The following is a 13570-nucleotide window of genomic DNA, read 5'->3' as shown; positions in this document are numbered from 1 at the left end:
TTCTCTGTGCTGCAGACACAATTTATGTATCTAGACTGGATTTATGGAGGTTCTGGGGTTCAGCTGCCAGAAATATGTTGATTTTCAGCACAGGCATTGCTAGGATTCAACCTACAGTTGCAAGAAAAAGTATGTGAACCCCTTGGGATTACGTGGAGTTTTGCATGAATTGGGCATAAAATGTGCTCTGAACGTCATCTAAGTCACAACAATTGAAGAACACAGTCTGCTGAACATAATACTACACAAACATTAGATGTTGCCATGGTGTAATTGCACATAACATGTAAACATTCACAGTGCAGGGAGGAAAAAGTATGTGAGGCCCTAGCTTAATGACTTCTCCCAGAGCTAATTGGAGCCAGGAGTGAGCCAACCTTGACTCCAATCAGTGTGATGATATTGGATGTGTTGCTGACAGCTGTCCTGCCCTTAGAAAACACACACCTGTTTTGGGTTTACTGGTTTCAAGAAGCACTGTCTGATGTGAACCATGCCTCGCAGAAAAGAGCTCTCAGAAGACCTACCATCAAGAATTGTTGACTTGCATGAAGCTGGAAAGGGTTACAAAAGTTTCTACAAAAGCCTTGATGTTCATGTGTCCACGGTAAGACAGACTGTCTACAAATGGAGAAAGTTTAGCACTGTTGCTACTCTCCCTAGGCGCGGTTGTCCTGTAAAAATGACTGCAAGAGCACAGCGCAGAATGCTGCATGAGGTAAAGAAGAATCCCAGAGTGTCAGCTAAAGACCTACAGAAATCTCTGGCACATGCTAACATTTTTGTTGACACATCTACAATAAGGAAAACATTAAACAAGAATGGAGTACATGGGAGGACACCACGGAGGAAGCCATTGCTGTCCAAAAAGAAGATTGCAGCACGTTTGAAGTTTGCAAAAGAGCACCTGGATGTTCCACAGCACTACTGGCAAAATATACTGTGGACAGATGAAACCAAGATTGAGTTGTTTGAGAAGAACACACAACACTATGTGTGGAGAAAAAAAGGCACAGCACACCAACATCAAACCTCATCCCCACTGTGAAACATGGCGGAGGGAGCATCATGGTTTGGGGCTGCTTTGCTGAATCAGGGCCTGGACGGATTGTTGTCATTGATGGGAAAATGAATTCCAGAGTTTATCAAGGCATTTTGCAGGAAAACGTACGACCATCTGTCTGCCAACTGAAGCTCCGCAGAGGATGGGTGATGCAACAGGACAATGACCCAAAGCATACAAGTCATTCAACAAAACAATGGCTGCAACAGCACAGAATACGCCTTCTGGAGTGGCCCAGTCAGAGTCCTGACCTCAACCCCATTGAAATGCTGTGGCATGACCTTAAGAGAGTGATTCACACCAGACATCCCAAGAATATTGCTACACTATTATGTTCAGCAGACTGTGTTCTTCTATTGTTGTGACTTAGATGACGTTCAGAGCACATTTTATGCCCAATTCATGCAAAAGTCAACGTAATTCCAAGGGGTTCACATATTTTTTCTTGCAACTGTACAGTCAGGTCCATAAATATTGGGACATGGACACAATTCTAACATTTTTGGCTCTATACACAACCACAATGGATTTGAAATGAAACAAACAAGATGTGCTTTAACTGCAGACTGTCAGCTTTAATTTGAGGGTATTTACATCCAAATCAGGTGAACGGTGTAGGAATTACAACAGTTTGCATATGTGCCTCCCACTTGTTAAGGGACCAAAAGTAATGGGAGCAAAATGTTCATTTCACCATAGATGTTACTAGACCTAGGTGCCTGGGGTATGAGACTTGTATCTTTGTCCCCATACCTGGGTCTAGTAAGATCTCTGACAGAACAATTCTCCCAGGGTTCCTTGCTCTGTTATCTGCTGGCTGTGCCGGGTGGAGGGATATGTCTGTATAGTCTAAGACCCAAGTCACTGAGTGCAGTCTCAGGAGATGGGAGGCAGCGGTGTGGGATCTCTGCAACTTGTCTACAGTAAACATTTAATCTTCTACTGATTTATGAATAATAATATTATGAGTCCTGACCCCGTCACTATATACTCTATGTTGTACATTACATACTCCTGACCCCTGCAATATATACTCTGTATTGTACATTACATACTCCTGACCCCTGCACTATATACTCTGTTGTACATTACATACTCCTGACCCCTGCACTATATACTCTATGTTGTACATTACATACTCCTGACCCCTGCACTATATACTCTGTTGTACATTACATACTCCTGACCCCTGCACTATATACTCTATGTTGTACATTACATACTCCTGACCCCTGCACTATATACTCTATGTTGTACATTACATACTCCTGACCCCTGCACTATATACTCTATGTTGTACATTACATACTCCTGACCCCTGCACTATATACTCTATGTTGTACATTGCATATTCCTGACTTCTGCTCTCCCCCCTCCCCCGACTGCTATATATACACATAATATGGATTCTCTTTTGTTACACCCATTTTCTACCAGCTGGACATTTTATATCGGATGATGTGATTGGAGCACAGACTTTTACATGCTGATAATAATGTGATAACATCCTCCAACTTTGGACCCTTAAACAGAAAGTGATAATGAGGGAGGAGTCAATACCCCAATGATGGTGGTCTTCAGGATCAGTCCAGTCTTCATCTTGGTTGTTCTCCCCCCATCCTCACTCTCTGACCTCTGGTGGGGCTCAGCCCCGCTGTTCTTCATGACTAAATCATGGACTAAATAAGGAAGTGCAGTACTTCTTGTGTTGGGAAGATGGCGATGAGTGATAGAGGGGGTGGGGACCCTCGTCCTATAATCCCCTCATCACTGTCCCTCCTATAAAAGACAGTTCTGGTTGTTTCCTCACTCTCTGACTAAGGTCCATGAATAAAGAAATGACCTGGTAGGAGATCAGAGGAGCCATTTCCTAGTTCCCTTGAGGGTGGAATTGTAAACTCCTCAGAGACCAAGCTGCCTGATGTGGGCGGAGCCCTGGTTTGGGGGAACCAATCAGCTCCTGTCTAGTAATCCTCTTTGTCTTTGTATTTTAGTCCATGGCCGGGAGATGAGGAAAACCTCCGAGGATTGTCTCACTTTGTCTCCAGACTGGAAAGTAGAAGATGAGGACATCACACAGTATAGTCCAGGAGAAAACCCGGCTCCCTCCAATGTCCATCTGGCACCACCCAGTGTAGATGGACCATCGGATTCCTCATATCCTGAGGAACCTCAGACTGTGCAGGACCGGGCCGGCCTTCCAACAGGGAAGAACTTCTCCTGTACTGAGTGCGGGAAGGGTTTCCATCATAAATCCAATTTTAATGTTCATAAAAGATCTCACACGGGAGAGAAGCCGTATTCCTGTTCTGAGTGCGGGAAATGTTTTTCACGAAAGTCCAATCTTCAAATACATCAGAGGCTCCACACAGGTGAGAAACCATATTCCTGTCCTGAGTGTGGGAAATGTTTTTCACAGAAGACCAATCTTTACACACATCAGAGATCTCACACAGGGGAAAAGCCATATTCCTGTCCTGAGTGTGGGAAATGTTTTTCAGACAAATCCAGTCTTTATGCACATCAGAGATCTCACACTGGGGAGAAGCCATATTCCTGTCCTGAGTGCGGGAAATGTTTTTCACTGAAGTCCAATCTTTACAGGCATCAGAGATCTCACATGGAGAAGAAGACATATTCCTGTCCTGAGTGTGGGAAATGTTTTTCAGAAATGTTCAGTCTTTACAAACATCAGGAGTCTCACATGGGGGAGAAAAAGTATTCCTGTCCTGAGTGTGGGAAATGTTTTTCAAAGACATCCAATCTTTACACACATCAGAGATCTCACACTGGGGAGAAGCCATTTTCATGTCCTGAGTGTGGGAAATGTTTTTCAAGGAAATCTATTCTTTACATCCATCAGAGATCTCACACGGGGGAGAATCCGTATTCCTGTTCTGAGTGCGGGAAATGTTTTTCACAGAAGTCCAATCTTTATGCACATCAGCGATTTCATACAGGCGAGAAGCCTTATTCCTGTCCTGAGTGTGGGAAATGTTTTTCAGACAAGTCCGGTCTTTTCAAACATCAGAGATGCCACACGGCGAAGAAGCCGTATTCCTGTCCTGTGTGTGGGAAATGTTTTTCACAGAACTCTGATCTTTGCAGGCATCAGAGATTGCACACGAGGGATAAGCCATATTCCTGTCCTGAGTGAGGGAAATGTTCCTCACTGAAGTCCTGTCTTCCTGTACATCAGGGGTCCCACATAACCCTCAAGGTGTATCAGTGCCTTAAGTGCCGGAAATGTCCGTCTTTGAGAGTCCATCCAGGGAGGACAAGCTTGTCCTTGGAGCAGACACTGGCTGCAATGAATAGACAATCGGGGCAGGAAAAAGCCCCTCTAAGTGTAGCCCCCCTAATACATTTCTTGGTGTACAAGGCAGACCCCTCCCATAAAGTCAGAGTAAGCAGGCTCATCAGTAACACATCACCGGGAAGAAGGACTCCAGAGTGATCGGTGTGTGCCGCTGTCTATGGGGGAGGAAGCTGGCCAGCAGACATCCCACAGCTGGAAATCAGGGCTGGAACGCAGTGTGGACCGCAGTGCTGGCGTGATGATGTTGCCTGGGAAGAATGCAACATGTTTCTGAGCATGTGCAATGTCTGTAACAGTCATGTGTGCTCAAGGAGCTTGGACCTCTTCCCGGGGATGTTTTACTGATGAGCCTGTTTACTGTTTGTTGCTGACCTTGTATACCAATATATTTATTAGTGAGTCTACACTTAGAGGGGCTCTTTCCTGTCCCCTTCTGACACCCTGATATACACCTCAGATATACTCCATGGCTGATCTCCATCATGGAAGAAACAGTTGATAAGGAGATGAGAGGCCCCCAAAGACATGGATGAAGTGCAGTAAATGTCGGGGTGCAGAGTGGTCAGTAGATCCTGGAAATGAAGGACACAACTTCAGCCCTTCTTGGGTGTCGGAGTTGCGTTTCCTGATAATGATATAGCGGGTTACAGAGCTAGAAGCCGGGAGAGCCCAGATCTCGTTATCGGGGAACTTTACACAGACAACAAGAACTTCTGAAGTTGATGTCCTTCATTTCAAGGCTCTACAGAACAGTGGTGACCCCGAAGCGTCTCTCTTACTTCAGTCCATCCTTCTCCCATCCCCCAACAGGAGGGAAGGAGAACTCCTCCCCAAACTAGGGGGGAACTTTCCTCTCATTATTTCCCTTGGCTTCTGTGTGGGTTTGGGTGGTTGGAGGAGTGCGGCACGAGAGGGAACACAGCTTGTTGTTCTATGTCTACATATGGGGTCTGGGTAGAGGGGATCCACCGGAAAATATTTCTACTCTTTGATTTTGTGCAAATCGTTTCTGTTTTCACTTTGAAGGGCGATATTATGTGTGGTTTGTAAAAGGGATTGGCCCAATAGTTACCACCCCACTTAGAGAATAGATGAACTACTATGACCAGCATTCATTCAGCCATGTCACATGTTGGGATCTTTTCTACAATACTTTGTTATAATAATGGAACACGTTGTGTATTGTATTGTACACCAATAATAATGACTCCGCCCCCACATTCCAGACAAGGGATCTTCCTGACCAATCGGATTCCTTCCTTTGTTATTTCCTGATTCTATGATTACAATCTTGTTAGAAGTAAAACTATAATAAAGAATTTGAGTGAAAAGAATTGTGTGTGTCGGGGTCATGATGGGGATCTTTGGGGGCCAAACATTTCTCACAGGAGACACTTTACAAGCCTTTACAGGTCATCCAGTTTCTGGTTCACCATGAATAATGGCCCAGAGTGCAGGGGTCAGGAGACTACTTCATACAGCCCTGCAAACAACGTGCAGTGGTCAGGAGTATGTGATTTACATCCCAGAGTACAGAGTGTAGTGGTCAGGAGTATGTGATTTACATCCCAGAGTACAGAGTGTAGTGGTCAGGAGTATGTGATTTACATTCCAGAGTACAGAGTGTAGTGGTCAGGAGTATGTGATTTCCATCCCAGAGTAAAGAATGTAGTGGTCAGGAGTATGTGATTTACATCCCAGAGTACAGAGTGTAGTGGTCAGGAGTATATCTTAGGCCTGTGTACAGAGTGCAGTGGTCAGGAGTATATCTTAGGCCTGTGTACAGAGCGCAGTGGTCAGGAGTATATCTTAGGCCTGTGTACAGAGCGCAGTGGTCAGGAGTATATCTTAGGCCTGTGTACAGAGCGCAGTGGTCAGGAGTATATCTTAGGCCTGTGTACAGAGCGCAGTGGTCAGGAGTATGTCATATACAGCCCTGTGTACAGAGCGCAGTGGTCAGGAGTATATCTTAGGCCTGTGTACAGAGCGCAGTGGTCAGGAGTATGTCATATACTGCCCAGCATGCATAGTACAATGGTCTGGATGTTGTGGTATACAGCCCGGTATACAGAGTACACTGGTGAAGAATATAAACCCTTGTAAGGAATGCAGGTATCCAGCGACAGAAGGGATGACCAGATCGGTGGGCTATGCCTAAGAAATGTGGAATAAGATGAGTAGGAGGAGTGTGATTACAGGGGGTGTAAAGTCAGGAGGTTTGTTACCTCCATGCATTCTATATATGAAGGTAAATACCCTTCTCTGTACAGCAGCTCCCCCAATACTCACCTGAGCCCCATCCTGATCCAACAATGTGCACAAGATTCTCAGCACTCTCACTCCTTATTGGCTGAGACAGGAGCAGGGGCCATTGGCTCCTGCTGCTGTCAATCACAGCCAGTGAGCCAATGAGGAGGGAGAGGGGGCTCTGTGGACACACAGAGCAGCGGCTTGCTCCTGAGCCTGCTTGGATGCCCCATAATGAGCTGCTTGCTGTGGGGGCACTCAGCAGGAGGGAGGGGCCAGGAGCACCTGCGAGGGACCCGAGAAGAGGAGGATCCAGGCTGCTCTGTGCAAACCATCACACACAGCAGTAAGTATGACATGTTTGTTTTAAAAGAAAAAAAAATTGCCTTTACAATCACTTTAAGTCTCGTTTACTAATGGACACGACACCCTCCGACACCCACAGACCATAAACAAAGCAAAAGTGACAAATAAATGTGACAGCAAATAACCAACCCAACAACCTGACTATAATACACTGTGTACAATGGAGGGAAGCTGACATACAGCGGGCAGGACTGGGAATCAGGGGAGCAGAGATGGGGAACAGGATGCAGGAAACCAGAATCAGGGGAAAGTATACAAGATACAGGACGCAGGATCCAGCAGGGAAGCGGCTCACAGGCAGAACACTGAGGAACTGATGAAAACTACGGGGGGGGGGGGATTATATACCTTCCCAGCAGCCAGCATCAGGTGGAGCCTCATTACTGACATCTTCTGTCTGCTGGGAGACACAGCAATGTCTCCTCTCTACTTCCTCTCAACTCACCTCAGCCAGAGCTTCCTGTCTGTACCTGACATCACTTCCTGTCTGTACCTGACATCACTGCCTGTCTGTACCTGACATGACTTCCAGTCTATACCTGACATCACATCCAGTCTATACCTGACATCACTTCCTGTCTGTACCTGACATCACTTCCTGTCTGTACCTGACATCCTTCCCCTCTGTACCTTACATTACTTCCTGTCTGTGCCTGACATCACTTCCTGTCTGTGCCTGACATCACTTCCTCTCTGGATAGAAGGGAGATCACTTGGTGGAGCTCAGAGGAACTGCAGCTCCAAGAAATGTCTCATAGTTTGAATCTTGTTGTTTCCAAGTGTTCTGGAATGTCCATGTCTGGCAGGTTCCAGGACTTTTCAGAGTGGCAGTGAGGTGATGACTCCGGAACACTCTCTGGGTTCCATCACCAGACACTGCAATTATACCCGACTGCTGGGAGCCACTATCTCCTTTCCTACAGTGAAAGTATATTTGTGACATCAGCAGAGAGGCAGAGGGAGGGTGGGATCAAGTAAGTAAAACCACTGACCACCAATGCTGGGCTGGGGGTACACTTTATTCTCACTGACACCAACAATGGAGCTTATTTTATCTCACTGACACCAATGGAAATCAGGCCCACGGTGACTGGGTAACTGGAGTGAGATCCTTGATTGGTGGAGAAGTAATGAGGGTGGAGCTTTCTCTGAATTCTCTAGAATTCTCATCTGTTGACAATTGATGGACTTATCTGAATTCTGTGTGAAATATATCTGGTTGTTAATGATTGGTTGGAAATCAGGTGGCCACACCCCTAACCGATGACTCCTCATCTGTCGGCAGGTTTCCCCACTGACAGCTGAATGTCCACAAAAGAATTGTCAGCAATTACAAATTGTGGAAAACCCCTCAGAATGTCTCTGAGAAGAAATGATATTTTATCTTCTCTCCAACTCAGACTATATTTGTCTTAGACGTAAGAGGCCCAAAATCCCGAGTCCCTGTCAGGTCTGAGCTCCAGCCGGATACAATCACCTTCTCCACTCACATAGTTTGCTTTTGTAAATGAAGTGAGTACAGAATTGAGGAAAGCGAGGACACCCGGCAACAATGGGATTCTGTCCTATCTCCTGCACCCGGAGCAAATGAACAACATGTACCAGCCTTCCCAGCCCCATCAATGTACACTGTGGAGGCATCTTGTATGTAGACTCTGGATTCAACAAACCAGCAGCCTGGCCATTCAGGAACATACCATTGTTCAGTTCTGGGGGGGAACAAACATCTCTCATGGAAAGGAGCTCTGGGGAGTCAACAGACCAATCTTTCATCTATACATATGTTTCCATCTCTCCACATCACTCCATTCTTTTTCTGGACAAAACCATTATAAATATCAGCGACAGATTTACAAATCTAGGATTTTACAATGAGAACACAATGTCACAAGGGATCTATAAAAGATTTTACCCGGACACAAGATCCCATTGTAAGAAAGGAATTCTGAATATGAACAGCGACTGTTATGTGGGATCCCATTATATTCAGAGCGGGGAAATGTATCTTTTATATTTTACTGAAACCTTAGATAATAAATGACATTTATGTCCCAGAAATTAACTTTACTGTATTTTTAACTGAAATTGTACCTTTCATAAATCATTGCACTAATATTGTGTAAAATAATAAAACTCATAAAACATCAGAACTACTAACAATTCATCCTCTAGTGTGTCTGCTGTTGTGAAGAAATATATATAATATTTGGGGGTTTTAAGTAATTTTAAGGTATAAATGGCTTTTAAAACATGTAAACAAAAAAATCAAAAATGTCTCCAGGTCTCCATGGACCCCTTCATTCCACACAGTCTCCAGGAACCGGGAAACCACAGAGAAACCAAGTGTCCCCCGACTTCCTCTCCAGGCTGGGATGTCCCCCTGGTTGGGTGCCCCCTACAGTAGAAGAAGCAGACTGCACCTGCCTACATCTTCTTTATGGTTTGTCTGATCAGGATGGCGGTCATTTCTCCCTGAACACGGAGCGCCCTAAACACGAGGTAAACGTGGTGCAGCATTGAGCCCCGTCCAGCTGTAGTGTAGACTTTGACAGGCTGCAGGCAGCGGGGCTGGACGCTGTACCTGTGCCTACCAGGTGTATTATAATGCCAGCATTGCACCCACAGGGGCTGGACCCCCCATGTACAAGGGGCCTAAGAGATACCATCAGCTGGTGTCCCATTCCACCAGACCCCTATAACTGGAAGAGGACATGTTTGGGGGGATGTGTTGTAGAAGAACCCAGACCACGGTATTGTGTGATGAAATTATAATTCAACTTTATTAATCATATATATGTGACACTTTAACAACAGAAGAAAAGAGATAAATTGTTGATCTATTTATACCATTTATATAATCTATTCTAAAAAACTGATTAACATATGACACACCCCTCATTAATACCAGCCCCGCCCACTTATGTGACCCTCTAAACATCCAAATCCCTGTAAATTCCCAGAAGACACTTTCATTTTTATCCATAACAAGCTGACTGGGTACAAGAGAACCCCGAGCCCCTCCTACTCATTCCCACACAACAAGTCCATGTCACCATCTACAAGGTGAGAGGACCTGAAGGAGAACAAGACCAGGACCACCAGGACCATCGCCTGACTGAAGCCATGCTCACATTTCTTTCTAATGCTGCTTCTATGGTCTCCTCACATACAGATTTGGCAGATGTACATTAGTGGAACCCTTTCACTCCGGCCAATGTAAGGTTTCCATCAGCAGCAGCACGGCCTTATAGCTACAGCACCCGGGGGTTGTCTACATTTGTTAGGCCGACTGTCGGATTTCTGGTGGAAGTGATTCAGCCACACTGAAGGTCCTCCCCCCACCATGTATACCGGGCTCAGCTGTCCCTCCTGCAAGCCCAAGACAGACAAGGTGGGTGTCAGCGGTGAGAGCAGAAGGAGATCAGCAAACATCTGATCTCTGATCTCCCCTTCAGTGAATGGATGTGGGAGGTGGGAGATTATGTCATTTCTGGGTTCAGCGCTGTCATTCTCCAGTCACTATGGTTTGGGAAGGAGCTGATTAGGCATGATCTGTGCTTGAACATCTTTCTTGGGGTACAGAGGTGACATTGGGGGCCTAATAATGTTCTGATGTCTCTTTAAAAAGGACCTGTGACCAGAAATATGTATCACGGGGAGCTATCAACCCCATATATGACAGAAGCCATGTTAGGTGAAAAAAGAGTTGAAAAAAAATTAAACCCTATAAAAATTTTTTAAAAAACACAAAACAAAATTATACGACACATTTTACATATCATTGCACAAGTGAGAGTGAGAACAATCATTCTGAGGCCATCATTCACGGGTAACTATTTGAACTGATAACCTATAAAGGCTCTTAAAGCGTCACCTTTGAACAATTTTTGATACTGAAGTTTGTCACCATTTCACAAGTACGCACAGTTTATAAAGTTTGACATGTTTGGTATCTATATACTTGATGCCAACCCCATATTTTATATTTCACCAAACAAATTGGGTCATATATTGTGTTCTTTGTGCACTAACATTATCTTTTTTACAGAAAATATGTATTTGATAAACAGCTGTACTAATATTCTGTGACATGAAAAATGGCAACTACCACCATTATATTCTCCAGAGTCTCTGCTTTCAGAAAATAAAAGAAATGTTTGGGGTTTAACTAATCATATGGCCTGAAATGTGAATTTAACTAAAAACAAAAGCAAAATAAACTCTGGCAGTGAAAGAAAATACAGCAATATATAACATTTCAAAATCAAAACTATGGTAGCAACTAATGGATTAAGAAGCAAACCCACCATATTACTCAACCAGGTTCCAACTAAACCCACCCAAAACATTGGATCCCACCTCCTCCCACCCAGGTTCCTGTTGGAACTCCTTTACCTTGTGTAGATATCCCCTTCTGAGATCCTCATGATCTAATATAAACGTACAACACTCTCTATCTGACATCATTTGTAGACTCCACCTTGGTCTGCCAAGAGATAGTCAGCTGCCATGCAGTTCTGTGACACCACCTTAGGTGGTGGAGCCACTTCTGCTGTCAGCTCTGCTATACCATCAATGGTGTCATTGGTTATCTGATCTGTGACTCCAGTACATCTTACGTATCTTAGATTCCCCATCCCGTCTATGAAGGGCTCACTGCATAAAGCAGCTCTAGTCCATAGAAAATGTTTCTTATCACTGGAAGGCCAGGGGAGTATTGGGAGAAATTGAGGTTTCCCTTACAGATATGGGGGGAGGGGCAACATAACCTAAAGTACAGCTATGGGTGGAATTGAAGGGAAGACATTTTAGGATGCTCCTTCCACACAAGAAGTAAATGTTATCTGGAAGGACTAGGAATCCATTGGACCAATGGGGATTAAACATTCTGCAATTACATTGAGAAACCATGAAATGTTACTGTCCTGTGATTGGCTCTCCTATTGTTAGTGAAGTAAGTGAGACTCCCCTTGTCGGTGTCATTAATGGAAACAAACCATGTGAAATGTTTCTTCCAAATCCAAAAAGGTGATCCCCTTGGGTAAGTACCCATCCTAATATTCCTGATATGAGTTTGTAGTCCCTGCTATACAGGAAACATGTGGCCGATCATTTACACCTTTTACAGCAGGACAGTAAATATCAGAACACAATTCAAACAGAAGACCAACAGCAGGAAGTCTGCTGACTGAATGTGTAACGCAATCTGTCATTAGCATTCCCAGAGTTCCCTCTGCAACATAGTTGTATCAGCTGTTGGTCCTGTCTATAGATCTGTTATTTCCCCACCTTCTGTAACAGGGTGACAACCCTGATCATTCTGCAGGAACATTACACAGCAGCGTTGTCACCCTGTACAGGAAAGTCTTAGATTATAAGTAAGACACACAACAAGTAAAGTCCAACTCCAGCTAACTCTTCTACAGCAGTTACAGCAACAGGTTCTCTATAAGGTTCAACCCCCCATATGAATGGAAGATGACAGTTGTAAGCACCCCCAGCAGTCTTATATGGTGTTTCCTACCCCCCCCCCAACTTTCATTTTTGCCAAATAGCTTGGCCTTCTACATGAAGCAGAAAAAAACAGATCTACTGGGAGGGTCAACAGGTAATAAAAATGTTACAAGGGGAGACTCAGAAAACATAAAACATTTATGCTAATGACAGATTGCACCATTTATGTAATTATTGATTTTGCCCATTGTTACACTTTAGTGCCGATGTCTTAGCATTTCCAGGAATAATTAGCGCTCTTTGCACACTTTGCCCCAAAAAGGGATCCGTTCATTCAGAGTCATTAAGGTGAACCCCAATAAGAGGAATTTCAGTCTCCCAGAAGAAGTGGTAGGAATATGACCGCACACTTAGCACTTTGTAAGTTCAGATCTCTTGCAGTTGAACCGTGTGAATAGTTTATGGAGATGAGCAATAGCTGGACAGAAAAAAAAAAGATAACAAGGACATCCAATCTTCACCTGATAGAATCCCTTTTGAGAAAACCAGATGAAACATAAGTGGTCAGCTGGGAGTAGGTGATACTGTTGAATACATCCCCTAAAACAGCATGAACTCCATGTTGGAAGGCCTACACCAGCTTAAGAAGTTACTCTCTAACCAGAGACCTCTATCTGGCTGGTATCTCAGCTACAGACCTGCCTGCAAAGATGTCATCCATGAGAGGAGATGGAACATGGAAAGGAGGCATTGATCATGGGAGAGGAGGTGGAACATGTAATGGGAGGTGTGGACAAGGTGGGCTTAGCTTGAACCCTCAAGCCTAGCTTATGATGTATCAGTTCTCAAAAGAACCTGGAATGGACTCTCCTAATGAGGTTTCAGAGGCTTGGCAAGAAGCCATTGGAACCCATCCTAGACTCTGGTACTGAGACATTGTTGGTCATATTCTGGCAATGAAGAAAACACATGGGAACATAGCTCAGTTAGTGAATGATGAAAATGCATTACATGTTCAGTCAATGCTCCATAAAAAAGGATAAAGATGAGAATGATGAGGAAAACAGTTCAGTCATTGCTGCTTGTCTGAAGAAATGTCCAAAGGTAAAATATTCACAGGC

The 13570-nt window shown here is 44.4% G+C and overlaps 1 protein-coding gene across 1 annotated transcript in view; it reads left to right on the top strand.

The window, feature by feature from the left end:
• Window positions 1-5757, top strand: part of LOC149441634 (uncharacterized) — a 64952-nt gene extending 59195 nt beyond the window's left edge. Inside the window, exon 4 of the mRNA XM_089657125.1 lies at window positions 3357-5757. Within this exon, the coding sequence (XP_089513251.1) occupies window positions 3357-4220 (864 nt within the window). The 3' untranslated portion in view covers window positions 4221-5757. The remainder of the gene's footprint in view (window positions 1-3356) is intronic.
• Window positions 5758-13570: the final 7813 nt, after the last annotated feature.

Source organism: Staurois parvus, unplaced genomic scaffold (genome assembly GCF_062004578.1).
Source record: "Staurois parvus isolate SC_StPar_1 unplaced genomic scaffold, SC_StPar_1.0 ptg000965l, whole genome shotgun sequence".
Classification (NCBI taxonomy): Eukaryota; Metazoa; Chordata; class Amphibia; order Anura; family Ranidae; genus Staurois; species Staurois parvus.
Note: the sequence above shows the minus strand (reverse complement) of the source record. Positions and strands in the feature narration are given on the sequence as shown.